Source organism: Dermacentor albipictus, chromosome 1 (assembly GCF_038994185.2).
Source record: "Dermacentor albipictus isolate Rhodes 1998 colony chromosome 1, USDA_Dalb.pri_finalv2, whole genome shotgun sequence".
NCBI lineage: Eukaryota > Metazoa > Arthropoda > Arachnida > Ixodida > Ixodidae > Dermacentor > Dermacentor albipictus.
Genome location: NC_091821.1, coordinates 23,901,233 through 23,927,769, shown reverse-complemented (window position 1 = coordinate 23,927,769; position 26,537 = coordinate 23,901,233). Strand labels below are relative to the sequence as shown.

The 26,537-nt window shown below is 48.2% G+C and overlaps 1 protein-coding gene across 2 annotated transcripts in view; it reads right to left on the bottom strand.

Moving 5' to 3' along the window:
* Positions 1-13,072: 13,072 nt before the first annotated feature.
* The window catches only part of LOC135920476 (maternal embryonic leucine zipper kinase-like), a 154,412-nt gene continuing 140,947 nt past the window's right edge, over positions 13,073-26,537 (bottom strand). For both annotated transcript variants that reach the window (XM_065454736.1, XM_065454733.2), the window contains one exon: positions 13,073-15,092. In XM_065454736.1, coding sequence (XP_065310808.1) covers positions 14,915-15,092 — 178 coding nt within the window. In that variant the 3' untranslated portion in view covers positions 13,073-14,914. The remainder of the gene's footprint in view (positions 15,093-26,537) is intronic.

Here is a 26,537-nt window from a genome sequence, read left to right as displayed (position 1 = left end):
ACTTTCCGTGCAGAGGACAGAGGGCCCTGATGTGAACTCGGACGTTTAACTTGCCCCTGCATGGAGTGGGCTTCCGTAGCTGGAGCCGTGTAGCTATAAAGCCAATAAACGCCTTTTCCTTCATTCCTACTACCTGATGTACTCGTCGATGGGCTTGGTGGATTCCTTGCCCTAACGCCACCCTAAGCCACAATACGCTGAATTAAAACAAGTAGAATATGCTTTGAAATTAAGGCCAACTTAGCGCCAGATAAAGCGTAATAAACGAAGCCACAATAACGTCTGGGGCTCAAAGCACGAAGATCAGACAAATTCATACCCATCGTTCCCATGGTGGCTAAACGATCTCAGCGCCACAGTTCCCTCTCGTACACTCAGTGGGATTCGCCACCAACGGTCGTATCCATATCCCTTGAGCAGCTTCCCATTTCTGACGATTTTGCCCGAAGACATGATTCACATGAAACATGAGCGCGCGAATCGGGTCGCGTGATTAGCTGTTACTTTATCGTGTCACTACGGGCGCTAATAAAGAAACGTTTCTACCTCTTGGCGAACCTCTCGGCTCCCACTCTGATCAGGCAAAATCATTAGAAAGGGGGAGCTGCACAAGGTACATGTATACAGAGAGTTTCCTACAATTACTAGGGGGGGCTCTGACGCTGTGATCGCTCAGCCACCATGGAAATGATGGGTACTACCTGGATTTGTTTAATCTTCGTGCTTGTAGTTTCAGACGTTATTGTAGCTTCGTTTATTACGCTTTATCTGGTCTTAAATTGGTCTAGATTTCAAAGCAATCTATACGATTTTTTTAAATGCAGAATGTGAAAAGTATCTGCAAACACGAATAATCGCTGCTGATTGGAGTGGTTCCGCTTGGACATGTGTCCCTGCGTACAATAAAAAATGAAAAAAAAATTGTTGGCTCTCCCGTAATCGAGCGTAGATGTAAGCATCAAATGGCTACCGTCAAAGCAGATTGGTTGGATATTATACTTACCCCAACCTCAAAATCGGTGTGGTGCATGTTCGCAACAACACACCCCACCATATACTGTGGTGACCACGCCATACTGCAGTGGTCCATTTGGACGCACCACGCCACGCCACGCCATGAGCACCACGCCATACTGTGCAGTGGTCCATATGAACGCAATAGTTTCCTGTCAAATACAGAACCTCATTGCAATATTTTCTCGGTCAAACGGCCCTTTGCGGCACGCCGGACGCGCCACGGAACTCGCGGACCGCTGGCGTTGAAAAGAGCACTCAGCGCCAAAAGATGACAATCAAGGGCACAGTGCCCTGTATGTGCCTCCTCAACGTCGCCTATTGGAAATGACAAATAAAACTTCAGCGTACTAGAAGTTACAGCGTGAGTGATATTGTGAACAAACATTAAGAAGAGCTCGGAAGCAATATTTTTTGTAAGTTATTTGGGAAGTAACTAGCGTTTGTAATGCGCTCTTGGATGGTTGCCCAGATCTCGTTTCGTTCCCGCAACTTGCCCGGATGTTCTCGTTAGCGTGCCCGGATAACGGCTCTGGCTTTTGCTTCAAGGTCACTTGAAGATCGCCTACAACGGGAGCTGAAAGCAGTTCATGCTTAGAAACGACGACAACAACAACAACAAAAAAAAACCCGTGTCCGTGGGGCGTATGGGTTTCAGTATCAGGCTTCTGTGCTAGAATTCCTGTGTTCGAATCCTGCCGACGCACAATTTTAATATTTATTTAATCATTTATAACGCAGTACGTTTTTAAATATGATTACTTTGCAATGTAACCAAGCCGTTCAAAGCCACAAGAACTAAGTTTAGGCAAAATATACGCATTGCCCATAATTCCCATGCTGGCTGAGCCACACTGCTTGTAGCTCCCAGACAGTAAGCACCTCGGTTCCCTCTAGTAATTGCATGAAACTCTGTGCATGGATATGACAGTGCGCGGCAAAGCCCTGTCCGCCTGGCAGCGCATGCTCAGAAGCAACTATCCCTTTATAATTTCCTCCCGTAGACGGCACTGAGGGTCGCCGAAGTTTACGGAAATTTAAGGCACCCAAGTGCACCACTCTCGCGCTCTACACAGCCGTGAAGGGGGATGTACGTCACTGAGACGCCATAAATCTTAAGAACGTTTTTGCTTGTTCTGGCTAAATTTGTGCAGAAAAAGTTCTGAAAATTCCCAGGGCACATTATTTGGTTCCTTGAGAATGCTATCCCTCGTTCATTTATAACCTGCTATCGCCTGGAGCAGTGAATCTATGACGTCACGCGGACCCTTACGGGAACTTAGAGGACGCGCCACCACATATATATATATATATATATATATATATATATATATATATATATATATATATATATATATATATATATATATATATATGAGAATTGTTCACTGATGTCACGGCCTTACGTGATAATTTACAAGACCTCATAGTAGGACACAGTTCAATTTCACAGCCTGAGTCCTCTCCACCACCAAGAATCTAGCGTCCCTCGGTGGTGTAATTTTCCTTCGTATAATTGTCGTATACTTCGCTACCACTAATACTGCTTCGCCTTTCCGGCGAAACTGCAGCCTCTCTCTGCCTTTTTTTTTTTAGTCCTTGTCGGTATTTTTTAGTGGCTTCTTCTGTGAGTCCGAGTATAAGCACTCCTGCGCATGACTGCTGTTGATTCTGATTTCGAGTGAATCCGGCTTTACCTCATTTCGGTTACTGAGTGAATTATACAGGGTGCCCCAAGTATCATGCACGAAGACTTAAAGAGCCAGTTACTGCAGGGGAGTGGCCGCCAGTAATTCTTTCCCTCCTGAAATTTATTTCCACAATTGCAATTAATTATCTAATTCGAGAAGTACTGTCCTAATTATCAAAGTGTCAATTAGGCATTTGTAAGCACCCCCAGGCACCCCCAAATGACATCTAACTGCTGTGTTTCAGCGACATACTAATTGCGCGCGATCTTTTGAGACTGGCAAACACACCTCACGAAATATAAAAAATACCACGTGACTGCGCCCCCACCCGCATCCATAAAGCAACGCCCTTAAATAAGCTGATTGAAAGCAACTGCATTGCCTGTCGCAAACCCGAAGAGACAGCGCATCACCTTGATAATGGAACGGAAGGAGCACCAGCAGCAGGTTTCGCGGCTTTGCAGCTATTCCTTCCTCTCCACGTGACACTTATTATCCGTCTCTCAAGGCCGTCTGATCACATTGATAACAAAAGCCCCTTGATAATGCGGCCCAAGCGCCGCTCTGACCACACACGAAACGCGAAAAGCAATGTAATAGGCATAGCGTGTTTCAAAATCCGGGCTTTGCTCGCACTGCATCGACAGAATGCGCGCGCAGTTATTTTTCGTGCCAGAAACTTGCTTCGGACCAAAGCCAAATAAAAGTGACGGTTTTAGTTTTCATGAGTGTGTATACGTGCTGCAATAACAGGTTAATGGCATAAAATAAAAGCGAAATAAATCGATCGGAAAGCGACCAACGCGTAGAGAAAAGGGAAAACCGATGCATTCAATAATGTCAGTCATCATCATCAGCCTAGTTACGCCCCCTGCAGGGCAAAGGCCTCTCACATACTTCTCCAACTACCCCGGTCATGTACTAATTGTGGCCATGTTGTCCCTGCAAACGTCTTAATGTCATCCGCCCACCTAACTTTCTGCCGCCCCCTGCTACGCTTCCCTTCCCTTGGAATCCAGTTCGTAACCCTTAATGACCATCGGTTATCTTCCCTCCTCATTACATGTCCGGCCCATGCTCATTTCTTTTTCTTGATTTCAACTAAGATGTCATTTACCCGCGTTTGTTGCCTCACCCAATCTGCTCTTTTCTTATCCCTCAACGTTACACCGATCATTCTTCTTTCCATAGCTCGTTGCGTCGTCCTCAATTTCAGCAGAACCCTTTTCGTAAGCCTCCAGGTTTCTGCCCCATATGTGAGTACTGGTAACACACAGCTGTTATACACTTTCCTTTTGAGGGATAGTGGCAACCTGCTGTTCATGATTTGAGAATGCCTGCCAAACGCACCCCAGCCCATTCTTATTCTTCTGGTTATTTCAGTCTCATGATCCGGATCCGTGGTCACTATCTGCCCTAAGTAGATGTATTCCCTTACCACTTCCAGTGCCTCGCTACCTATCGTAAACTGCTGTTCTCTTCCGAGACTGTTAAACATTACTTTAGTTTTCTGCAGATTAATTTTCAGGCCCACCCTTCTGCTTTGCCTCTCCAGGTCAGTGAGCATGCATTGCAATTGGTCTCCTGAGTTACAAAGCAAGGCATCAGCGAATCGCAAGTTGCTAAGGTATTCTCCATCAACTTTTATCCCCCATTCTTCCCACTCCAGGTCTCTGAATACCTCCTGTAAACATGCGGTGAATAGCATTGGAGAGATCGTATCTCCCTGTCTGACGCCTTTCTTTATTGGGATTTTGTTGCTTTCTTTGTGGAGGACTACGGTGGCTGTCGAGCCGCTATAGATATCTTCCAGTATTTTTACATATGGCTCATCTACACCCTGATTCCGTAATGCCTCCATGACTGCTGAGGTCTCGACTGAATCAAACGCTTTCTCGTAATCAATGAAAGCTATATATAAGGGTTGGTTATATTCTGCGCATTTTTCTATCACCTGATTGATAGTGTGAATATGGTCTATTGTTGAGTAGCCTTTACGGAATCCTGCCTGGTCCTTTGGTTGACAGAAGTCTAAGGTGTTCCTGATTCTATTTGCGATTACCTTAGTAAATACTTTGTAGGCAACGGACAGTAAGCTGATCGGTCCATAATTTTTCAAGTCTTTGGCGTCCCCTTTCTTATGGATTAGGATTATGTTGGCGTTCTTCCAAGATTCCGGTACGCTCGAGGTTATGAGGCATTGCGTATACAGGGGGGCCAGTTTCTCTAGAACAATCTGACCACCATCCTTCAACAAATCTGCTGTTACCTGATCCTCCCCAGCTGCCTTCCCCCTTTGCATAGCTCCTAAGTCTTTCTTTACTTCTTTTGGCGTTACCTGCGGGATTTCGAATTCCTCTAGGCTATTCTCCCTACCACGATCGTCATGGGTGCCACTGGTACTATATAAATCTCTGTAGAACTCCTCAGCCACTTGAACTATCTCATCCATATTAGTAACGATATTGCCGGCTTTGTCTCTCAACGCACACATCTGATTCTTGCCTATTCCTAGTTTCTTCTTCACTGTTTTTAGGCTTCCTCCGTTCCTGAGAGCCTGTTCAATTCTATCCATATTATAGTTCCTGATGTCCGCTGTCTTACGCTTGTTGATTAACTTAGAAAGTTCTGCCAGTTCTATTCTAGCTGTAGGGTTAGAGGCTTTCACACATTGGCGTTTCTTGATCAGATCTTTTGTCTCCTGCGATAGCTTACTGGTTTCCTGTCTAACGGCGTTACCACCGACTTCTATTGCGCACTCCTTAATGATGCCCATGAGATTGTCGTTCATTGCTTCAACACTAAGGTCCTCTTCCTGAGTTAAAGACGAATACCTGTTCTGTAGCTTGATCCGGAATTCCTCTAATTTCCCTCTTACCGCCAACTCATAGATTGGCTTCTTGTGTACCAGTTTCTTCCGTTCCCTCCTCAAGTCTAGGCTAATTCGAGTTCTTACCATCCTATGGTCACTGCAGCGTACCTTGCCGAGCACGTCTACATCTTGTATGATGCCAGGGTTCGCGCAGAGTATGAAGTCGATTTCATTTCTAGTCTCACCATTCGGGCGCCTCCACGTCCACTTTCGGCTAACCCGCTTGCGGAAAAAGGTATTCATTATCCGCATATTATTCTGTTCTGCAAACTCTACTAATAACTCTCCTCTGCTACTCCTAGAGCCTATGCCATATTCCCCCACTGACTTGTCTCCAGCCTGCTTCTTGCCTACCCTGGCATTGAAGTCGCCCATCAGTATAGTGTATTTTGTTTTGACTTTACCCATCGCCGATTCCACGTCTTCATAAAAGCTTTCGACTTCCTGGTCATCATGACTGCATGTAGGGGCATAGACTTGTACCACCTTCAATTTGTACCTCTTATTAAGTTTCACAACAAGACCTGCCACCCTCTCGTTAATGCTATAGAATTCCTGTATGTTACCAGCTATTTCCTTATTAATCAGGAATCCGACTCCTAGTTCTCGTCTCTCCGCTAAGCCCCGGTAGCACAGTACGTGCCCGCTTTTTAGCACTGTATATGCTTCTTTTGTCCTCCTAACCTCACTGAGCCCTATTATATCCCATTTACTACCCTCTAATTCCTCCAATAACACTGCTAGACTCGCCTCACTAGATAACGTTCTAACGCTAAACGTTGCCAGGTTCAGATTCCAATGGCGGCCTGTCCGGAGCCACGTATTCTTAGCACCCTCTGCAGCATCACAGTTCTGATCGCCGCCGTGGTCAGTTGCTTCGCGGCTGCTGGGGACTGAGGGCCGGGGTTTGATTGTTGTATTCATATGGGAGGTTGTGGCCAAGTACTGCACCAGGGTGGCCAATCCTGCTCTGGTGAGAGAGTGCGTTACCGGTTCTGGTCGCCGGGATCAGGCCGCACTCCAGGCCTGTTTGTGCAATTTTCTCAACACACGGTTTTTTTTTTGTATTTTCCGGTGGGGAATTGCGCGGCACCGGGATTTGAACCACGGTCCTCTTGCACGGGAGACGGATACTCTACCGTCCCCGCAGTAGTTAAATAAAAAAATAATAAATTATGGGGTTTTACGTGACAAAACCACTTTCTGATTATGAGGCATGCCGTAGTGGGGGACTCCGGAAATTTCGACCACCTGGGATTCTTTAACGTGCACCTAATTCTAAGTACACGGGTGTTTTCGCATTTCGCCCCCATCGAAATGCGGCCGCCATGGTCGGGATCCGATCCCGCAGCCCTCGTGCTCAGCAGTCTAACACCATAGCCACTGAGCAACCACGGCGGGTCCCGCAATAACCACTTCTAAATGAGCCGAATTGGCAGTCGGGCGCCTGCAAAAAAAAGAAAAAAAAAGAAAAGAAGAACCTCCACATTTCAGTGTGCCCTTCTCTATGAATTCGTAAGCGCAAATGAACACCAGCTGCTACCTAGAGGACGAGTTCGAAAAGGTCTCCTTCTGCAGCTACGCGGTACTGAGTCCGCTTTATCACACCTTCAGTGGCTTTCTTGATGGCCCGCGCTCGAGCTCTACGGCAGGCATTCGTTATCCTTGTCTTGAGCTAGTCAGACGTCCGTCTCTATCATGTAAGCACGATCTTTCACATAACCCCAAAGAAAGCAATCGAGTGGCCAGCTAGGTCCCGTTACCTAGCTGGCCAATTTACAGGTCCATGCCTTCCAATCTCTTGTGCACGAAAAGTCGCATCCAGCTAGTTTCGCGCTCGGCTGCTGCTGTGTGCTGGTGCTCCACTTTGTTGATACCACAGAAGTGGAAGACGTGACAGCGGGACTTCGCTGAGAAACTCAACAACCACTCCTTCAAGGATTTAGACCATGTAACGCTGTGCAGTCAGTGTGCGATCGAAGATGGGACTCATTATAGCACCGGCGTAAATTCCGCACAGTACATTGAACGACCCTATAGTACTGGTGCCGATTGCGCTTTACCCAGCGTGCATTGTAGTCACTCCAATAATGTGCATTATGTATAGACGATTTTATATTCGATTCATGTCATGGGCGCCGCCATCTTGAGCTTTAACACAAACAATTTCTATACTTTATTAGAAATAAAGTGACATAACATGGTCATGAAAGGCCAAACGCATTTATACAACTATTTTCATGCCAGTGAATCGACTGTAGTAACGTGCAGTTCGTCCTTAAAGACACAAAACAGCAGCGTTAACAGCCCAAGATGGTGGCACCTAAACCCTTTCGTAACATCGTCGATAATTCACCTGGGCGTTTCTGTGAAAATTGGTTTATCTGCACGCATGATGTTGCTCAACAAGTACGGTGACTCATCGGCTTTTGTGAGGACCCAATTCGAAAAATCTAGACGATTCCGCAGGTCCATGTCTTTCTTCTAAGCGGTGGTGCAGGCTAAGCTGGTACGGCTGAAAGGCCGAGTCATTTAGAATCCTTCAAAGTGATGATTACGCTAGCATGGTGGTTTGAGGTCATAAATGTTAGAACATCCGTGCGTAGGCTAGGACTCACAAAGGTGGAGTCCCACGCCACTGTTTCTTGAAGCTACCGGTTTTTCTCTGGTTTTCATCAATTCTGATGATAGTCGACGCATTTGGACTACCACCACACTTCCATGACCAATATATATTTGCGGCCTTCCTCTTGTTGCCATTTGCAGCCCCCAAGGCAAGGATCATTTTTACATTCTACCCATTAGAGAAACATACGGTGACTAGGACGAAACAAAATGCACCTTTAAACATTTGCACTGTCATCGTCAATTCGCTTTTCTGGTGGTAGGTGTTTTGGCAAAAAAAAAAGAACCATCCGTGCTTTTTATCTACGCTTAGCGTACAGCTATCACAGCTTGTTTCCAACTAACAGCAAACGCGACGTGTTACTTCAGCCGAGGCGCAGCAGATAAGGCACTAGCCTTATAGCGGAGCTGTATGTGGCTAGCCGATTCGTCCGTCCGTCCGTCTGTCGCCTGGACACCGAAAACTCCTCCGGCGCAACCTCATGCGAATGCGCGAAAAAAAAAAGCGAAAGAGGCGCGCGATTGACTGCGCCAGTAGTGACGTCGTTGCTCTCTGTTGCAGCCGAGCGGTCACGCAGCAGTTTGACCCCGGCTCCGAAATGGGTAGGTCACGCGTCATACGTACTCCTGAGGAGCAGGCAGCCTTCGATTAGCAACACCGCGAGTAGAACCGGGAACGAACTCGTCTACGCCGTCCCGATGCTGCAGCTGGGGCACAAAAACGGGCTCGTGCAGCCGAGCGCAAGCAGCAACTATCCGGCAGCCTACCAAGCCATCGTTTAATGAACCGTCGGGATAGACACACTGATAAAGGCCGGGGCAGCACGTTTCAGCTTCGCTGGTTAACCATCTGTACGGAGTGCTTGGGCGGTTATTTTTTCTTAATTTCCTTCATTTCCTTTTGGCTAACTTAGAAGGAGCCTGTTCGAGGGCGCTGCCTTATGATGCGGGTGGGAGCGCAGTCACGTGATATTCGCCATATTTCGCAGGGTTTATTTATCAATCAGAAAAAGAATGAGTGCGCAATTAATACGTCGCTGAAAATACCGCATTTAGATGTTCCTTGGCTGTGCCTACAAATGCCTCACTAACACTTCGATTATGATAGTACGTCTCGAGTCAGATAATTAATTACAGTTAGGTAATTAAATCTCAGTAACAAAAAAGTTACTGACAGCTACTCCACTGTACTGGAAACAATATGCACTAGGCTTTCTTCGAGTAACGCATTGCTTTTTTTAATATTGGTGCATGATAGTTAATTGGGATACCCTTATATATTATGACCTCTGCATGCAAGTGACGATGTTTCCAACCCTAATAAATCGTGTAAATTCTCAGAAGTGTTTCCTTTTTAGTGAGTCGTTAGCTTTGCTTACTGGAAAGAGAAGCGATACTGAGACCCATATCATTCGTGTTCATTTCACACGCCTCTGCCGAAGGGGTCATTAAAGTCTACATGTATTTTTCAGGGTCTAAAAATCACGATAAGCATTTTGAAGCGAGGTGAACATACAGCAACATATTCGTTCTCTAGGCACAAGCTATCCATACCTTTAATAGTAATAATCAATTGGCTACCTCCTCCTCTTTAAATATATAATAAACTTTGTCCTGTGTGCATATTTAGATAGTATATGTGCATGGTGTTAACAGGGGGAATTTAAAACAATGTTGAAGGGAGAAAATACGGATGAGGCAGCCACCGCTGGTACTTCTAATACGCTTGTTCTCCTATTGTCAGGATTTGCAGAAATAAAGCAAAGTACAAATTAAAATTCGTGTACTTCTGCGCCAACACTGATGCAGTAAGCTAGTAGTCACAACAAAAATTTTAAGTCAAAAGGTAGAGGCAAGTAAAAAAGAACCTCAAATAATGTGGGTGACAAAATTCTGGCAATGAGACGTTAGGCGGGTGGGGGGGGGGGGGGGGGGGGTGCTGAGCCACACCCCCCTCCGGAAAACTACGGAGGGAGCTCGGGCCCCGGAGCCCCTCGCGTAGTTGGCGCCTCTGGACTGTAGCGTTGTTTTGCATTTCGAAACCTTTAATGCCGACATGATTTTGGCACATAAAACCTCACTTGTATACATCTAGATATTGTATACATACATAAATACTCAAGAGTGCATGGACGTGGCAACTGCCGTCGTCGCCATAGCACAATTTGTAGTGCAACGCGCGTGTAAATGCAGAGGTTATGGATTCGGCTCTCAGCCCCCCCCCCCCCCCCAAGTTGCATTTTCCTGCATTTCCCATTACCTTCTCATTTTTGCACTTCAACTATAAACTACAAATAATTTATCCTATGCTTTCCGTTTGTTAATTATCAGTTTTCATATGGTTCTGACTAACAAATACGCGAGAGCGTTTACAAAACCGGGCTCTTCGGTTCCCCTTCTTTTCGTCCAATACTTAATCGGCTATATTGTACTTATAGCCTATCAATCAGTCTTTCTCGCAGCCCAGTCATTCTATCTCTTACGTTACAACCAGCGATGTTTTTTTTTTTTTGTAAAAGGCTCTGTATTCTTTCTAGGGCACGCAAATACCTCTTCAGCGTTTTATTTTCCTTTTTTATAACTTCTGATATTTTCTCAACAACTATTTATTACGCGTTTTTGAAAAGTTGGTCAGTTTCACATGCCTGTCATTCTTGGAAGGCTTGTATGCCACCAGGCTTAAAGGTGTCAAGCGGCTATTCGTGTAGTTCTTTTCATGACTTGTGATCTTGTGTTTAAAACGGTCATAATTGTGCGTGATAGTTAACTGTCCATTCAGCGCAAGCGTGTTCCTAATTCTTAGCATGAAAATGCATTTAGTCTGCATATTATCCCGAATTTTTTTTTTTGCGCTTGTCGACATTTGTGGTAGCAAAACTAGATTTTGTGGAACACGCTTGGCCGCATGCTGTTAACATGGCAACGACAATTATCGGAGCTTTGTACAGGTTACATACCATATTTTTGCCCTTGATCTAGCTGAAAGCCGCCGTGAAGTAGATTCGTCCGAAAGGCGTGAGGAACGGAAGCGATTTGTTCAGTCGCGCGTGAAGGAGCTAAGCCGTTCCTATATTTACGTTTTTACGCAGTCGATATGTCTTATTCAGCTGCTGTGTTCCAATTCTGAACAGAAAAGTTATTCCACTTGGTCTTGGTAAATTAGTTCTCCGACACGCTTGCCAAGCGTCTACCAATCGAATGGATTTAGCGACATCGCTGAACCCGCAGCGTTTAAACGCTGCGGGTTCACATGGGTTTTGTAATATTCAATTATATGTACAATCGCAATCAAAAATACGCAGCCCACGGCTCCGGGCGCAGGAGCGTCTGCGCGACCACACCGCGGCGCTGCTATCTCCATCGGACGCCTGCTTTGAGGGTGCCATCGAGTGACGCCAATCTTCGCCCTCACTCTCGTGCGGCCAAGTCACGCGCTTGATAAATGTCAAGTGCCACGCTTGGACCACTTGGATGTGGCTTTTGAATATAAAAGCGCATTCTTGAAGGCCATTTTCTAAGCTATCTTTCTGACTTATAAGTCGATAAAATATCGCCAACTGTTCATTCGTCACTAATGAAGTCACTGGTTGCTAGAGAGCAAAGTTTGCCGCAAACAGACAAAAAAGTAACATAATTAGCGTCCATATCGCTAATACTGATAAAATACGCCGAAATTATAAACGCAAATCTGATTTGCGTTTTCATAGATGGTTAGGTTAAACGGCCCAAACAAACGCGGGATGGTGGATTAAACTTGTTTTGGGCAGCCTAGCGATATCTTTCTCAGCAATGCAGGGTTGCAAGGCACGTCCCGCAGACGTCTCGCACCGCAAAGTACGGTGTAACGCGTCATCTGCTACAGCACGTGGAAGCAAGGCCCTAAAGCATGGGGTACGTAATAAATAAATCGTGCCTATGTGAGCACACATTTGAGAGAAAACATGGCCTCAGTTGTTGTTTTGTTGTATGCGTGCAGCCGACAGTGCCCACCTTCACGTAAGTGTGTGCGCGTACTTTTCCTTTTCAATTCTGAATGCGGGGGAAGGGGCACACCTCCCCCCGAACCGGTAGGTACACCTATGACAAGCATGGTGTCACGCACGTACAGGCAAATGTAAACACATCTCACTCGATGACCAGGAGCACTCGCTGTCACAACGCTGACGTGAAGATCGCTGGCAGCGAGAAGCGAACGCTTCGTGCTGCCTCAGTTTCACCGCGAGAACACCTTTCACGACCAAATAAGTAAAAGCAGTCTTTGAAGTTCCGGAAACCTCAATTGCACTATTGAGGTTCAATTGCACTATTGACAGACCAAGTAGCCCAAAACAATGCCTAGATCAAGACTTGAAAGGCTACTGCAGACTTGCAAAGGTGGGGAAATTTACGAAGTATTACCGTGCAGACGCTGTGTGCTATATAAATACCAGTGATGAGTGCGCTGAAGAACCAATGTGGCCGTGACTCCGAGTGCAGCTGGTGGAGAGGCCAGATCTCTATTATCAGTGCTTCAAGCCGTTTTCTGTAGACCCGAGTGATCTTGGTTGGGACTCTAGGCGCATATATTCCCGGGTTTCAAAAGTGGCGGGTTAATGACCTACATTTCCCCCCCAGCCCTGAGAGTGGAGGGGCAAGGACCGCCCTTGGCCCCCCTCCCCAGTATATACGCCTATGCCCCAGTATATACGCCTATGTTGCCGTATGGAGAGCTGCTCCAGACTGCAACATCACCAGTCGTCGCAAATTTCAAAGCGTTTGCTTCATGGCTACCCATAAATACAAGACTGAGTACGCACTTGGGAAATCAAGAAAATTGATTTCTCCCAAGAAGTCGGACTTCATATCTTTCATGAAGAGGCATGAAACCGACGAGATTACACAAAAGGTTTATTCACACAAAAGATAAAACATAAGGTTCGTACGACAGGACTTTCGGGATTGAAGAAAGTGATAATGTGGCTGTAATCCTTTAAGACTAGGACTATTACTCGCTCAGTGGCGAAAAGGTTAAAACTTCAAAAAATAGATTGGAGTTTAGTGGTCCAAGGCGGCAGGAGGGGAGGCTCCCGAAAACCAGCTTCAATGTCCACCGCAACTTTTCTCAATGCCGTGGCACACAAGTAGATGGCAGTAGAGTTAACGATTAGGCAACGAGCGACATGGTTCGCCCTCATGAGCAACTATTTCGCCCTGTCCGCATACGCTGTAACGTAACCGCGGAACAAGGCACCATCACGACGCAAAGCGACAAAACAACTGTTTATATATTACACCAACGCGCTTCTTGCTTAGTAAACCTGCGTACATACACGCAAGCGCAGACATACGTACACACACTAACGCAAAACATAAATGATATAAAAGCCCGTGAAACGCCCGTCATCTGCAACTGCAGGCAGACAGCGCGGATTCACGTAAAAAGCATGAACACACTGGCGGGAGATTAATACTAGAAAAATCGACGCACACTCAGTTTGTACGAAAATACAAATGCCGTTTTTTAATTACAGGTAAAAGTGCAAACGGCTCTAAAAAATGGTATACATGAGAATTAATAAGGTCCTCCCAATTTTTTTTTTCACGCGAAATACAAATAATAAGAAAGAACAAAAACTTGCGTCATGTTAAAGGACATGCCATGTCGGAGGCACATTGTTAAAGCAATAGAAAAGCCCCAAAAAGTAAATTTCAGCTTGAAAGGACGCGCAAGTGCGAATAAAAATATGAGCTCTAATGCAGAGTGTTTAACGAACGCTTGAAATACCCAACACTACAATGCGGTATCTCAAATTTGCGCAAAAGTGTACGACGCTAAATAGGAAACTAGGCAGTTTTGTTAGCCGCACTAGCTGTATTATATATGGTGTAGCCCATTCGTTACGTGGTACCATTTCACCACCTTGAGCTGCAGGAGAAACTCGGTGCCAACGTTAACCTCACACCTGGCCGCCGATGAACGTAATCGTGCATGCACCAAAAGTGGCTACCTGTATGTGCAGTGGACAATCATTGAGCAGATGTTTCATAATATTACATCTGCGGCTAAAACCTGCCACTACAAAATGACATGGCATTGAAAAGAAACAGGCTGGACGCATATTACGCGTCCTTTAACTTTAACGAATTCGCAAGAAAGTTGCCATAGCAACCAACCCAAATGGAAGCTGAAAACGTCAGACGCGACCAATAGAGCAGGAATATTCTCATTATAGCGCGTTAAATAATGGGACGGTAGCTCTTTTTTACTAACTAGGAGCGGTCATAGCACGCCAGAGTTCAAAGCAACTACGCACGTGCATTCGTAGTGACTTTTGTTTTCAAGTTGTGCGATCACGTTTGAACCACTTTGTTTGTGTGTCGTTTGCCTACCATATAGAGCACTGGTCCCTTCAGGGAAGGAAGGCAACAATGGCGGCGAGTCTGTGTCCTGCCTGCACGACAAAGTTGCGGCCCGCCACGCCAGCTGTTGTACTATACAGAAAGCTCCCGCTGCGCAGAAACAGCGACGATGATGTGGCTCGGCACGCCCGTTTTCAGCTTTATTTACTCACAGGCCGCGCAGGTATGCCAGCTCGACATCTGCCCTGACATCCGAGTACGGACAACGTGCGAGCGGCAAAGCGCAACACGAGTTTGACTAAGGAAACGAGTGGACGACGCTGCGGCATGGCATCACCCGACGGTGGCCGGCAACACAGCAGACGGGGTTCGCTCAAGCCGCCCTGATCTTCAGCACTTCCTCGCAGACCCGCTTGTAGTGCCAAGCGTCACCGGTGAGGCGCTTTCGGCGAATTCCCAGCAGCTCGGGCTGCTGCACTTGGACCACCTCCAGCTCGAACGTCAGCTGCACCTTGCCCCACTCGTCGCGAACCTTGCCGCGGAGGGTGTACCTGTAACGGCGAGAAACAAAACACTGGTCAGCGTCAGCATTCTAACTATAGCGCACATTGGCCAAAACATGCTGCAACAGAGAAGCATGAATGCTACACTATGAACGGTTTAATAACGGGAGACCCGCCCGGCGACACACACGTACGCTGTTTCGGAAAATGCGTTGGAAATTCCTTAATGATAAGCAGTGAAGATGCGATAATTGAGCGATTTCCAACCTTTTACAGCGGAGGTATACATATTAAAATGACTCCAGTTAGTAATTAAATAATCATGCAAATTACACTCATTATGATTTTAATTGAGTGCACCAAACAGCTGATAATAACGAACGACTTGAAGCCCGTGATCTGACAAGTTCATTACGTTCTTAGACATCCAAAACGGCAAAGCTGCCAATTTTTGCAGAGAGAAAAATTCCAGCCCATTTCACTAGGGAAAACGAAACTGTGGCCATATTCACAAAGCTTCTTGTTCGTAAGTGCTCTCTGTCATTGTTTGTGCGCTTTCGCTAACATGTCTATATTCAAGATTAGCTAGAACTCTCTCTTACGATCAATTCTAGTGCAAGAGCTTTTATTTATTTATTTTGTAAAGGCGTTTAATAGTCACCGGCGTTTGGGACCAACCGTTAGAGCAGGGCACGCGGACTCCCAGCACGAGCAGCGTTTCCCGAGCAAGAGCGCTGGAGAGGACAACCCGCTATACCGTTCCAATCCTCCTCTACAATTTATTTACATTGTGAATAAGGGCCCTAAACTGCCGAAGGGCGCAGCTGTCACTTCAGCAGACGCTCATGAGTGATGTGCCTCACCGTCGGGCGATCATGAAGCGAGAGAAGTCAGGAATGAGGGCGCTTGCTATTTCATGCTCACCCGACGGTGTCTCCTCACTCACGACCGTCTGCTAAAAACATGACGGTTGCACATCCGAGGCAGGTAGCTAACGTCCACTCTGCATAAAGCTCAGGAATATTGTTTTACGATACCGAACCACTTTATGAATTTCAGTTTTATCTCTTTGCATGAGGGCATGATTTAGTGGATGTTTCTCATGTGTTAAAATGCGGTAAGAGCATCGACAGGTTTCAATGAATGGGAAAGGCGGATGACGTGCCTCAGTAACGGCCAGAGGACTCGCGGTTGCTCGGGACGACAAAAACATCGAGCCGTCTAAATGATAATAGCTGGAGTAGCCCCTTAAAAGTTTACGAATGGCTGTGAGGAAGGAATGTCGAATAAGCTTTTTTTTTCTTCTTTATTCATTTTTTTGCTTTATGAGTGCATTTTAAGTTTGTTGTAATGATGCGACTAATCCCCTGGGATAACGTTACACTCTAACGAAGAAGCGTTAGCGTTACAAAGAAAAAAAAAAGGAATGTCGAATGAATCCGTTCAGCAATCATGAGCAGTACACAAGGATTCTAAGAAACAGCCTTACACCGCACATGGAATTGACAGGGAAGAAAAATACAGAAACACTAAAATTATATTTCACGAAAACTAAACAATTCTCCGTTTCAGACCTTGCACTCTAACGTTTAGCTCATACCCGGCAAATTGTTACCCTTAACGGTGCAAGTAGCGCTAAAGTACGCTCAAAAAGCAGGTTGATGACCAGTGACGTTTAGAAATTTATCGCTCCCGGTGTTTGCAAAGAGCGTAACCGGAAGCCAGCAAGCAGTACAGACAACACACATCTTATTCAGTCCTACACACAAAACGAAAAAAAAAGAAAGAAACGGTGCGGGGGCAACATGAGAACGCGAGCGTAACGGCAAAACAAAAAAAAACAAATGACGCAAGGAGAGGAACTGCTGCTCACGCGAAGGAAAACAGGGGACCAAACCGCAAGCAGGTGCGCGCGGGCGCCAATCCCATTTTCCCGCTGGCCAGCCCCTAATCACAGCGACAGGCGGCAAGCCTCGGCAGCTCGCGCGAAATCGGGCAAGACAGGTTCGCTCCCTTCTACGAACAGGTAAAAAGAGAACCGGGGTCCGCATTTAACAAAAGGTCCGCGTAACAGGAGAATGTGCGGCCAGAAAAGCAGATTCCGTTGAGAGAGAGAGAGGAAGAAGAAAACGCGCTTCATCAAATTCCTCTCAAATTCAAGCACCAAGGGATGAAGGGGGCGCGCGGAGGAGGGTTGGGGAACGCGCATTAGCGAATCGACTTCATCCCGTGTGGCGGCAGATGGAGTCGCACGCAGAAGCCACGCGGCGGCCGTGCGCGCGCCATTATCAAGGCGACACGCTCCAAGAAATACGCCCGCGCCGAGCGCCCAAACCCCCCAGCATCCTTGCATCGCAGAAGGCCGCCAGCCATGCGGCGGCGAAGATTTGCTCCAAGAGGGAAACAAGGGCTCCACGTTATCAGCCGCTGCCGCGGGAGGTTTGTTTGGAGCCGCGGTATCTCGGCGCACTGCTGCTGGGCGGGCGTATATACGCGCGCTCTAAAGCGGGCCGGCCCAGTTCGTGCGCAGATTGGCCTTCGCACGGCTCCGTGGTTTCTGCCTCTCTGATGTTTGCCCTTCCGTTAGGGCCTCCCGAGCAGCGATGGTTCGTGTGTGTGCCGGAACAATCGGGCCACAATCGGGAGCCCAGCCATTCCTTCGCTGCTCCGCAGCGCGAAATTAGCTCTTCGGGATCTGGTGAATCGAGCAACTCTACAAGGCTTACTCCCCACCATTGTGTCCTTGTTCGCGCATTCCCTTCTCTCTCGCTCGCTAGGCCCCCAAGTCACAACTATATGACAAAGATGCTGCCACATTTTGGCGTACACCAATCGATTTTATGCGATTCAAACGCCGGGAGCTTGCCTCAATTCTTTGAACAAGCAGCAAACCGTGGATTTCCGAGGGCATGACGCAAGCTTCGCTTACGATCGAACTGAAGGTCCCAAATGCAGGGTATCCAGCTCCCTCCTCGACCGCGCCATTTTTCAAAGGGCCGCTCCGCAGTTCACGCAATAATGGGGGGGGGGGGGGGGGGGGCAGAGAGAAGAGCCACAACGTGCTGCAGGCAAAAGCCCGCGCGGCGATTGTCAACAGGCCACCAACTGGAGGTGGATGAAGTAGCCCCAACCATCGGGTGGTCGTCCCTAGATGGGGACGCCAAACAGCACGGCGCTACCGCAGAAAGATCCCGGGGTGTCCGACCCATAGACGCCATTTGCATTTGGACGCGCTCCGCTAGACAAGGCTGCGTACTGCCACTACCTCCCCATTCCCCCTCCGCGCGCACCAGTCACATCAGTCGCGCATCACGTGACGCCCCTGCCCACCGTTAGGTCTCAAAGAGCGCTCGTTCATCACTGGCACAAGGGCACAGCGACAATTATGACCCCTAAGGCGAGCACTTTGCAAACGCTTCCTCGACGCTGGATGATGACATCACTAGACGCAAATGCGAAAGTGTTGCGCATTTCGCAACATGTGGGCAAAGGTGAACGCTGTGAATGCACCTTTACGGCGTAGCCACGGCTCGCAGACATTTTTCTTTCCAGTTAATTTACTAGAATGAAAACGGCCCCGTAATCTAGCTGCGTTGAGGCTATGAGGGTAATACGTACGAAAATTACTGTCTATCCCATCTAGCCTGAAAAATACGTGTTAAGGGGGAAGTGCACCACACGAACAAAACGGCGGAAAAGAATAAGGCTAAAGCGTTTAAGGGCCCCTTGCCAGGCCCCATAGAAAATTTCGGTTATACACTGGAAGTTGTTCTGCCATAAATTTTTCAAACCGGCTCATTAATAGCCGAGATAGAAATATTTCAGTGCCGCGAACCTATGATTTCATGCGGCGAGCTCCACTGCAAAGCGAGACACTCTCTCCACTTGACCCGTCTAGCTTCCGCAAGCGAAATTCCTTCCCTGCGTTCTCCCATACCGGACCTCGAAGATCGCGTGACGCATGTCACGGGCCCCACCTTCATTTTTTTTTTCTCCTCACTTTTTTTCTTTTCTTTGCGGCGCTGCGCACTTTCGCTGAAAGGGGTTGGGACACCAAATTTTGGGGCTATAAAAAGTATGTTGTAGGCTGCTTCCGTATGCGAGGACACCCACAACGAGGTATTGGACGCTGCAAACATTTCAAAATAATTTTAATTCAGTTCCAAAAAGTCATTAAAAACTCCTTCTCGTGGTCGAGACCCATTGCTAGCGCGGCAGTTATGACGTCACAGTGGAGGAACGAAAATATTGACGTCATAGCACACTAGCACAAAAACGTGACGTATGACGAGTAGCGATGAAATGCCGATTACGGAGCCTGCTGAGGCCAGCGACCGAGCATAGCCTCCACTATGACCGAGCTACAGGCATATAGAAATCCCTTTTAATGCAAAGAAGGGGTAAGGCCTGCAGACACGGACACAGGAGGAGAGAAGTGGACAACACGAACGCCGCACGGCGGCCCGCGAACGGCAAACAGCGTGTAGCGAGTTGCCGTGCCGGTAACGTGGCGGGCCTTTACACGTTGAATGTAACACTAGCCGGCCGACTCCGAAAGGGACCAGGATATGCGGCGTTCGTGTTGTCCGCTTCTCTCCTCTTGTGTCCGTGTCTGAACGCAACTGCCCCTTCTTAGCATTATGAATCCTAACCAACTAGCTCAGCTTCCTGTCATTCTAAAAATCCTTTCTCTATGCTACAGGCTTCTAGAACACTGTAACCGAGCTAACCCTAGCCCCTGGCCAACCGAGAGAGAGAGAAAACATTTATTCGGACCATCGAGGTGGTTGCTCTTGAGGTCGAGTGGGTGGTGTCCTCATTCCAGGACTCCACTGGCCATGGCTGCTCGACGTACTTGCTGGACGAGAGCTTCTTGACCCGCCGAGACATGCACAGCGCTGTCGCGGAGAGCAGTTGACGTAGCATGTGCCAGTCGCATAGTTCGGCAGCTCGGAGCGGTCTCTCGTTCGCTTGGCGTTTCTCAATGTGTAAAGGCCCGTCCACGTTACCGGCACGGAAACTCGCCGCACGCCGTTTGCCGTGCGCGGGCCCCCGTACGACGGCGGTTTTGTTCGCGAACGGCCAGATTTCCTTGCCGTAGAGAGCACGGGCCCGGGACCCATTTGTGTGGCAGCCGTACGGCGAAGCGGCCAATCAGCGACCGAAGTGTGGTCACTCTGGCACCGACGGCAGCCTCACCGCCGCTGATCGTTCGGCGCCACTGATATCGTCGCTAGGCCTTTTCCGGTTCACTTTAAAGCTAAAGCTTACGGCGCTTCGGAATGAATCACCGACTCTCACAAGCCGCAATATTTCCTTACCGTTGTTGTCGCTCTTCGCAATAATTATAATAATCACGACATGCACTTTGAATCACCAGTTGTTTACCTCTGCTGGCAGAGCACGCGTATGCGCGAGCAGACGACGCAGCATAGTTTTACGTCACTACTTTTTGTGACCCACGTGACCAAGCCGTGTTGCGTTTCCTCTCCTACGACGTCATAGCATCACCTGGAGTCCAGAAACCGAAACCGCTTGGTATTAATAATGCTATTAAATTATTTATCGGGTATATATGAATCCCGCAGTGTGTATCGTGCTTCCTGAAGCAGTACGCAACGCTTGAATTGAAGAACGCATGAAAAAAAAATTTTTTTCATGTCTCCACGCCTTGAAGGCGTTGCGCGCGAGCTGTCGTGATTATCTCGTTTTGCAAAGCGCACGATTTTGCGCGCTGTGCACAAGGACACATGACTAGCGGTATAATTCAGTGTGACACGAATACTGAGGCAGAACAAATGGATCGCAGAGCATGATCACGCGCTGGAACACGGTACAAAATGGCATAGTTTCGGCAGCTGCACACGTGACTGCAGGACCATGGGAACAAGCAGACGAAGCGGAAGTACATCTCTCTTGCGTCGGTGGGAAGTAAAACAAAAAACAGGTAGACATTTCGTTTGTGTGTTTTATTATTTCTCTAAACTTCAATTCGTCAATTCAAGCCAGCAGATATTGCCTTGAATAATTATTGAAGCCACGTGTCACCACGAACGACGTCACACTGCGGACACGAGTACGTAGGCGCAGGGACACGAGTACGTCACGGTCCGGCTTGGAGCGCGGCTCCCGCGAGGGAAATGGAGAACGGCATTCGGATTGAAATTTCAAAACTTCCCGCGGTGCGTAGCGGTGTATTCTTTCCAAGCACGATCGTTAGCGCACATTGTAAGCTCTGCGCTTGTCAGCTCAATATAGCCAGACCTGGTGAGGGGCCCTTTAAGTGGCTCATACCTCCAATGGCCTTGAAAAAAAGCGTCGTACGGTCCAATGGCACAAGAACTATCATCATCAGTAATAACTCATATCCCCCTAAGCAAGCCTAAAATGCAATGATTCATCCCTCTCGTAATCCAGAGGCTACAAGCACTAAGCAAAATGAAGCGTAGAGTACATACATTCATTGGAATCACGCATACAGCGTACAAAAACGCTGCGTCTAGTCGAGTGGTACAAAAAAACCACGCGACCTTCTCAATGGCTCATACACCCGTAAGGCGGAGGCTACAAGCGCTAATCAAAGTGAAGCGAACAGTGCATACATTCATTGAAATCACCCATACAACACACAGAACAGCATACGTTTCAAGCCCCTGCTGAGAGGATACATCGTTAAGTCGAAGAGAAACGTCGTTGGCGCGAGTCTGACTCCGCTATACGAGCGAAGGCAGCCGCAGCTAAGCGTCGAAAATGAGCCGAGGAAGCCGAACTGCGAAAGCAGCAACGCGACGATGCGAGACGGCGCATCAGGAAGTGTGCAGCAGACTTTCGCCTTCACGTGTTACAGGAGTGTAACAAGCGGTCGAGCCTTTTCTGTGACAATAGCAGCGTTTCAAGGTGTGCTTGCGTTTTTGGGTGCGCTGGTTGCCTCAGTGCAAATTCATATTCGCGTTCATGACACTAGTTTTAGCTGATATCAACCACATTCGCCGTCCGCACAACGGTGCCGTCTATCACTTTTCCTTGGCGTCTGCATAGATCACATAGCACTGCAGGCCAGGACAAGAATGAGAGAGAGAGAGAGAGAGAGAGAGAGAGAGAGAGAGCGATGGCCAGTTCCAAATTGAATGCTATCCGTATTCCAGGGATGTATACGAAAGGATAACGCCGACTAAGGCCAAACCACTTACAAGCAATGACTATCTTCATCGATACTTTTTGGGCGAGTTGGTTCATCGTGAAACATGGGTAATAGCGCGAACAGACGACCACAAGAAGGGAGACACGTACACACAAGCGCTGTGTGTGTATGTGCTTGTGTGTACGTGCCTCCCTTCTTGTGGTCATCTGCGCTGTTACCCATATGTTTCAATGGCCACCTTGGCGGCGATACAGTATTTCGTCAGTCACGGAATAAGCCGCACGAGGAAGCTTTCCGGAAAAATGGCGCGCTGACGTCAAAAACATGCCGTAAGACTTCTGGTTAAAAGAGAAAAGGGGACCTACGTTACATCACTCGACTAGCCTACAAATGATACAAACTAGAATGACAACACGGAAATCAAGCAATACAATCGAAGACACCAGCCTCGACTATCTTCCAGACTAACGTAAAGAAAGCACTGCTCAGCTCCTTTCGCCTATCGGTACCAGAGACTCGTGCCGCTGAAAGTGACAGCGCAGCGTGTCACGGGTGAGTCGCCACCGAGAGCGAGCGACAGCCGAAGAGTGCGTGCTCCTCAAGGCGGCAGAGTGAATGTTGGTCGCGTGCCTATATACCCGAACACAACAAGCTCCCGTAGAAACGTGGTACATGCAGGCACGAGAACTTATCGCACACGTCCCGAGCACGCGCACGAAACGCCCCAGGAGCGGCGCGCGCACGCGCACACACATAGCTTGGCCTCTCGACATAAGGCCGTGCCGCGATTGCTGAGACAATGGGCGCGCGCAAGCGCGCCGGCGCTTTTTTTCTCACGCACGGCGCGCGCGGCGGCGCTCCCGAAAAGCCAGGGGGCGGAAATCATTTGCCTCGGAGCCCGGGTGTCGGGATCCAGGTAACGCTACATCCGTCAGGCGCGACTCTGATCGATGCAGCGTCGCGCTCAGAGACAGCTCCTCCGAAGCGGGACGCGGGCACCGCCGTCGTTACGGGGGAAGGGGGGTCGGCAGCTACTTTCCCCACCGTCTCCCTTCTTCTTTGACTCCCATTTGCGGAAAAAAAAAAGTTTCATTTAAAGCACCTGCGGCAAGGGTTCCTATACTTTTGTTCCTTCGCTCCGGCATCGTCGTCGTGAAAGGCTGCGCTCCCATCTTATGCAGCCACCGCTGCCGGGGGAGCTCGTATAGCGGGTGCGTGTCGCGCGACCTGTGGAAATCATTCCAGAGAAGAGGACTCGAGGAACGCAGGTAAACAGCAGGGGGGCGACGCTTCGGAGGCGACACGGGGCCAGAAACGGCGGATACTCCGAACTCCGCAGCTGTCCGGGGCCTTTGTTTCGCATTTTAGACTCGACTGAAACATTACTCGTCGTACCCATCTACTTACAGGGATGCGCGAGACTTTTCGAAAACACTGGAATAGTGTCATCCGTTGTAACGGAGGCAAATAAAACAAATGTGAAAAAATATAAATGAGGAAATTCAAATCCAGAGTGCGACGTATACACTGAAGTGCGGGCAAGAAACGCAACATAGACGCACAATAACAGGTAATAAAAGTACAACAGACTAATATAACAAAGATAAATGGTATTCGTCCGCGATGTCGTACTATGAAAAAAATAATATGGTATAGGCTGTTCCTGATACATATCAGGGACGCAGCCGCAGCGGGGTACGTACGCGAGTCGTCTTGTGCGTGTTGCAGAGGTTGTAATACAGGCGATATGGGGTACATAAATGACTTAACCAAACACACAAGTTCGCGCATTCACGCATTAGAAAGCTTACACGCTTAACTTATGATAATGCTAGTGGAGGTCTTACGGTATAATTTTACAATCGAACTCATGCCCTATTCGTATAGTGGGCCCGTTTGCTGTTTGCTTTGCAGAGGGTTGTTTGGGCGCTAAGGTACAGAAATGACCCGCCTATATACTGGTGGCACCCGAGACCGCGCCGCACCCGTAGATGGTTGGGGTTCCTGCATGCACTGGCCTCAATCTACTGCGCTTGCGCTCCCTGTGGAAACGGACATGTTCCGCCGTGGTCAAAGCGGGTACGGTATCCCCCTGTCTTGCTGCCCGAGTCTCTTCACGCCATTTCTGGATCGCATACGTGTCGAACGCGGAGGCGCCCTAGCCTTGCAAGCATGGAATTTCTGCAAAATACTGCACACTTGCAGGCCTTATGATTCCTGATGAGTGCAAGTTTAAGTTTCATGGATTATGCCTATACTAGTGCCGAATGAGCTCTCTCAAACGCGGCCACTCCCGCTCGGCTTAACAAACGTATACGGCCGAGCTATGCCTCTCTGTGAAAGCCGAGCGAAATTCTAAGTTTAGCTCCGATTGCGTCATGCGTGCACGCGACCCATGTATGATCGACTAATGTCTTATTTTCTCTCCACAACGATACCAAGGTACACAGCGCATGGGTAGTACGGTTGCAAAGGTGTAGGCGACAATAGTTCTAAATGTTTTCGTTACATGCGGTTTTAGCAAGCGACCCCATATGCCAACCGAACTAAAAGACGTTTCATGTCAGAAAAAAGGGCAAAGACAACGCTGCGCCGACGTCGATACCCCACCGTAGCACCTGACATAAATGTACCAGAGGAAATTTCGACGAGTTACATAATAAGGGTGTCGCGAATTTCAACGCCTTGACCTGCATATACATGCGATGTGTGCATTTGTGTGTATTTGTGCATTTTCCTCTTCATCAAATTGTGATCGCAGATACTTCGTGCAGTCACCTTCAGTGCACGCAATGCCACCCAATCCGTAATCTCTCGATAATTTTTTTTTTAGAACCGTAACCACGGTACTTTTCTTTTGGGAGCTAACCGAAATACGAACGCGACGTAATCCGCAGGACTGCGCCTCCTGGCTCAGAGGACAGTTCCGCAATATTCTCAGCGAACGGTAACCTTTCTTTCTTTTGTTGTAATACTAAGACCGATTTTCTTGCCGAGGCAGTCTGCCCAAAAAACAAAATTTTCTCATTAAAATTAAAAACGACCATGACATACGCTCGGTCTACTTTCTTAACACACCTGGCAAAATAGACGAAGAAACAACAGCAAAAAAGAATCAGCAGCAATAGGAGTAAAAAAAAAAAAGGGAACGAAAAACTGGGCCAGAACTTAGCCCCGGCAACTCTCTAAATAAGCGATGGCACACTTTTAATGTGGTGATTGTGACGCCTCGACAGCTGCGCGCGCGTGCATCACGGGCGACCATGCACACTCATTTATCAATGCGACGGTTATTTACGCAGTATATCTCACAAACTTGGGATTTCGTGAACAGTGCGACGCGCACCGAAGTGGGTGAACTGTCAAGATAATGCGAAAGCATAGAGAGAGAGAGAGAGAGAGAATCAGGAGAATAGAAGAAGAAATTAATTTATAGCAGAAGAACCGAGCTCGAGGTCGCGGGTTCGATCCTGGCCGCGGCAGTCGCGCATTTCGATGAGGGCGAAATAAAAAAATGCCATAGCATTATTCTCCTATCCGCTTTTTGCGACGCCGAACTGCGCATGCGCAGCGCCCTAGCGGCTGAGGAACGAATCGATTTGGCAGGCGTTCGGTTGGATTCGACTCTCTCCTCCGAGTGAGTCGAGGCCGGTCGTGGCGGGCGCTGTACTTGTCGCAAGCCGTTCCTCTTACACTTAGAGACCGGCACATATCCGTGTCTGGGCGTTCTACATGGAGTTTACTCTGACGAATATCGCGGCGACGCCTGCCCGTCCTGCGGGCAGACCTCCACCACTATAGCACACATGCTCTGGAAGGGGGGTCGAGGTACCCGAAGTTCACCAAGGAGGAGTGAGACTCGCTTCTGCGTAGCTCCTCTCTAGACAAGCAAATCATGGGTGTCCGGCCTGCCGCGACCGGGCCGGTGGGCTAGACCTGCCGGTTCCGACGTGGGACTAGCCGGGTGCGCGACGAGTTCGCGTCCTCACCGGACCTCCAATAAAGTTATTTCACCCACTTGTCAGCCTCGCCATTCTCGCTGCCGCGCGCACGCAACACCTTTCGAACATTATTGCCACCGAAATTTGGCACGATACCAATGTCGTGTGCCGCTTACGGCTGCACCTCCCGTGACCATCCCAACAGTGCGGTTTTTCCGATTTCCGTCGGTAAAACAAGATCGACAGCGCCGTGAAGCCTGGATTAGGGCTGTAAAGCGGCAGGATGCGCAAGGGCGTCCATATGGCAGCCGTCAGACAAATCTCGACTGTGCGGGAAGCACTTTGTAACAGGTATGTATTGGCATATGTAGTTTACCTCTCTGTTGTTGTCGTTACTGACTCATACCAATA